We start from the raw sequence: 3,434 nt of genomic DNA on the forward strand, positions 1-3,434 counted from the left end.
AAGACGTCCAGAGCTAGAAGCTGGTACAAACGGGAGAAATTCAACAAGCCCTTTTGTGTAAACAAATCCAGGGACTGCAGTGTAGTGGGGCTATGTGTCTATGGTGTGCATTTTTCTTAGAACCCCTAGAGACAGAGGAGCCTCAAAACACATCCCAACCAGTGGGATTCACTCGTGGGCACAGATTCCTGGGGTCTTTGCTTTCAGTGAGTCGATATTAACTCTGCCACTAAGACAGATTAATTCAGCCCGCTTAGTGTATTACAGTCACAAGAGCAGAGTTCACCAGGTGTTTCAGTTACTGATGCATCCTGAAGTGTTGAAACTAGGGAAGTTCCAGATTGGCTGTTTCACCTTAGGAAATGGTTGCCATGGTGAATGAGTGTCGGACCTTTGAAGCTCCTTCACCTCATCTGGTGATCTGTTGTCAAGTTCATCCTGTGAGTTGAGCATTGGCCATGCTTACTTGTTTACAATTAGAGCGTTCGTTCTTCAAGCTAGAGGGCAGAGTCTCAGAACCACAGTAACTGGCTGCTCTTGCTTCTGTGCAGGTACCAGCACTGAAGGCAAAAGTGCAGGGCATTCCTCGAACAAACTCCTGGGTTCCAAAGTGGCCTTATTTGCAGGAATCACATCAGGATGCATCATCGTCATCGTCATCATCATCACCTTGGTGGTATTGCTGCTCAAGTACCGCAGGAGGCACCGCAAACACTCTCCACAGCACAGTACCACACCCAAGCGAGGTGGCAACAACTATGGCTGGGAAACCAGTGATGTTCTCATACCGCTAAGGACTGCAGACTGTGTCTTCCGCCCACACTATGAGAAGGTCAGCGGGGACTATGGGGACCCAGTGTACATCATGCAGGAGATGCCCCCACAGAATCCTGCCAACATTTGCTACAAGGTCTGAGGCCTGGGACCTTTGCCTCCCAAGGGAACTCTCACCTTGTTGTGGAACTGAGCCTGGCTCTGGGGGTGGAATGCCTCCTGCGAAAAGCCTGGAGCTGGACAGTTTTGTAGGCTGTAACTTTTCAGCCTTGGGGAACCACAGACCTTCCCCGAAACCTGGAAAACTGCTAAGAGATCCCCACTTGGACTGCTGTGTCCCTGTGTGGACCTCTATGCTATGCACCCAGCCAGGCACTCAGGACTCTGTAGCTCCCGGGGAGGACACGGTGGGCTATGGGTGATGCAGCAGTACCTTAGGAGAAAGTTGCGCCTCTGCCTCTGTGTTTCCTGCCATGCACACTAGACTTGTCACTTGACCTCGGGTAACCTCAGTAAGGTTTTCAAAGATCCCTAGCATTTAGTCTTCACTCCTTCTGTTGCCAGGGCTCTGCAACACCTCCCCAGACCCCTCACTCCACATCCCCAATCATTAAGGGACACTCACCACTGAGCCCTTGTAGGGAGCTGCAGAAAACCGCACCCAAAAGATGGCGCCGGTTTCCGCCCTCCGCCAGCCTGACCAGCGCTCTCTGTGGTAAACAAATCCAAATTTGGTAAAGGTCATGTATCCTCTTAATTCTGCTTGGAGACAACCATCCTGGCGCGCCACGTAGGGTTAGGTGATTGGTAGATGTAGACTATATCAGGCCCCGTCTCCCTCGGCCCGGGGCCGCCGCCATTATACACTGTAAAAGCAAAGAGGTTCCCGATTAAACTGTGTTTGAAGAAGATTCCTCGGTGTGCCGTCTTTCTTGCTGGTCAAGGGTGGACGCCGCAAGTGGTGACCCGTACGTACGGGGAATCAGAACTTCTCACAGTCGGGGGTAAGTTCCCAAGGTAAGTGGAACTGTAAAGTCCGCGGTGAATGCGGAGATAGGTCTCCGGTAAAGGAGCACCAAGGTCCTCGGGAAAGAGGCGATAAAGTCTCCGGTAAAGGAGCAACAAAGCCCTCGGGAAAGAGGCGGTAAAGTCTCCGGAAAGGAGCAACACTGTTCGCGACAAAAGCGAACCGAAAGTAAAAAACCTCGCTTCTGCTTTAATTTGCAGAGTGAGAGTAAGTTAATGGACCCCGCTATTATAGTGGTGATTTGGCTGCTTTTTGACATCGCAGTGTGGGCTTTTATTTTCTGGTGGTGTTATCTGACTTGCAGTGAGAAATCAAAGGAGAAACAGAAAAGGGATAAGAAGCGAGTTTATCCTTCTCTAGGAAGGTTGAGAAAGGAGTTAAAAGAACCAGGAGAGGATTCAGAATCAGAGCAGGATATATGTGAGGATGAGGACATCATGGAGGAAGAGGAGGAAGAGATTATTGAGCTCATGGAAAAACATTCATTAAAAGTATCAGAAAAACAGCGTCCTAAAATGGCGACTGTAAAGCAAGGGCACCGCCCTACCGCTCCTCCCCCCTACTGCTCGAAAGAGGAAGTAGGAGGTCCTGGTTGCTCCACCTTCTGTCTGGAAGTGTGGCATACGGTTCGCACTGAGCTTCAGGTTACTCAACCACTGGCTTATCCAGTTTTTACAGACGGTAACCAACAGAGATATTATGAACCAATTGACTTTAAAATAGTCAAAGCTCTGGCAGAATCGGTACGCACCTATGGGGTGACGGCAGCTTTTACAATTGCTCAGGTAGAAGCGCTTGGTCTCTACTGTATGACACCCAGTGATTGGACAAATTTGGTAAGAGCTTGCTTATCACCAGGACAATATTTGGATTGGAGAGCTTTTCAAATTGAGTTTGCCAATGATCAAGGTGCGATTAATCGAGCAGCTCATGATCAATATTGGGATGTGGACATGCTTCTTGGTCAAGGACGTTTTGCACAGCAACAAACAGGATATCCTCCTCAAGTGTATGATCAGATTAATCAAATAGCCATTAGGGCTTGGAGGTCTCTGCCTAACAAAGGTGAGGTCAGTGGAAATCTTACAAAGATATTACAGGGTCCTATGGAACCCTTTTCAGACTTTGTGGCAAGAATGGTAGAAGCTGCAGGAAGAGTGTTTGGGGATCCAGATACAGCTATGCCTTTGATCAAACAGCTGAAGGAAATAAATAGATGCAAGTCATGGGGCCTGTGCAGCGTGGTTTACCATTGCTGTCAGCCCTACCCAATCATGAAGAACCTGATTTGTGATGTGTGCAGGATAGTGTTAGGTTTGCTTTTACTTTACCTTCTATTCTCCATACATTATATGAGTGGGTGGTTTTACCCCAGGGTATGGTCAATAGCCCCACTATGTGTCAGCTTTTTGTGTGTCATGCTATTGCTCCTATTAGAGAGAAATACCCTGCTGTGAGATGTGTCCACTATATGGATGATATTCTCTTAACTAGTAAGGAGTTGAAATTGCTGCACTTAGCATATGGAGATTGCATTGGATATCCAATCTACCCTTAATGCTCAATTGAAAGGTGGCATTATGGTTTTGAATCAATGCATTGATCTAGTACAGGAACAATTGGATACTTTATG

General features: G+C 47.9%; 1 protein-coding gene across 1 annotated transcript; it reads left to right on the top strand.

The window, feature by feature from the left end:
- The first annotated feature begins 362 nt into the window (after positions 1-362).
- On the top strand, positions 363-1,404 carry LOC113837915 (ephrin-B2-like). Its single transcript, XM_035453690.1, has 2 exons — positions 363-444; positions 552-1,404. The coding sequence occupies exons 1-2, from the start codon at positions 363-365 to the stop codon at positions 914-916; spliced, it is 447 nt and encodes a 148-aa protein (XP_035309581.1). The 3' UTR covers positions 917-1,404.
- Positions 1,405-3,434: the final 2,030 nt, after the last annotated feature.

This window comes from Cricetulus griseus, unplaced genomic scaffold, assembly GCF_003668045.3.
Source record: "Cricetulus griseus strain 17A/GY unplaced genomic scaffold, alternate assembly CriGri-PICRH-1.0 unplaced_scaffold_113, whole genome shotgun sequence".
Lineage (NCBI taxonomy): Eukaryota > Metazoa > Chordata > Mammalia > Rodentia > Cricetidae > Cricetulus > Cricetulus griseus.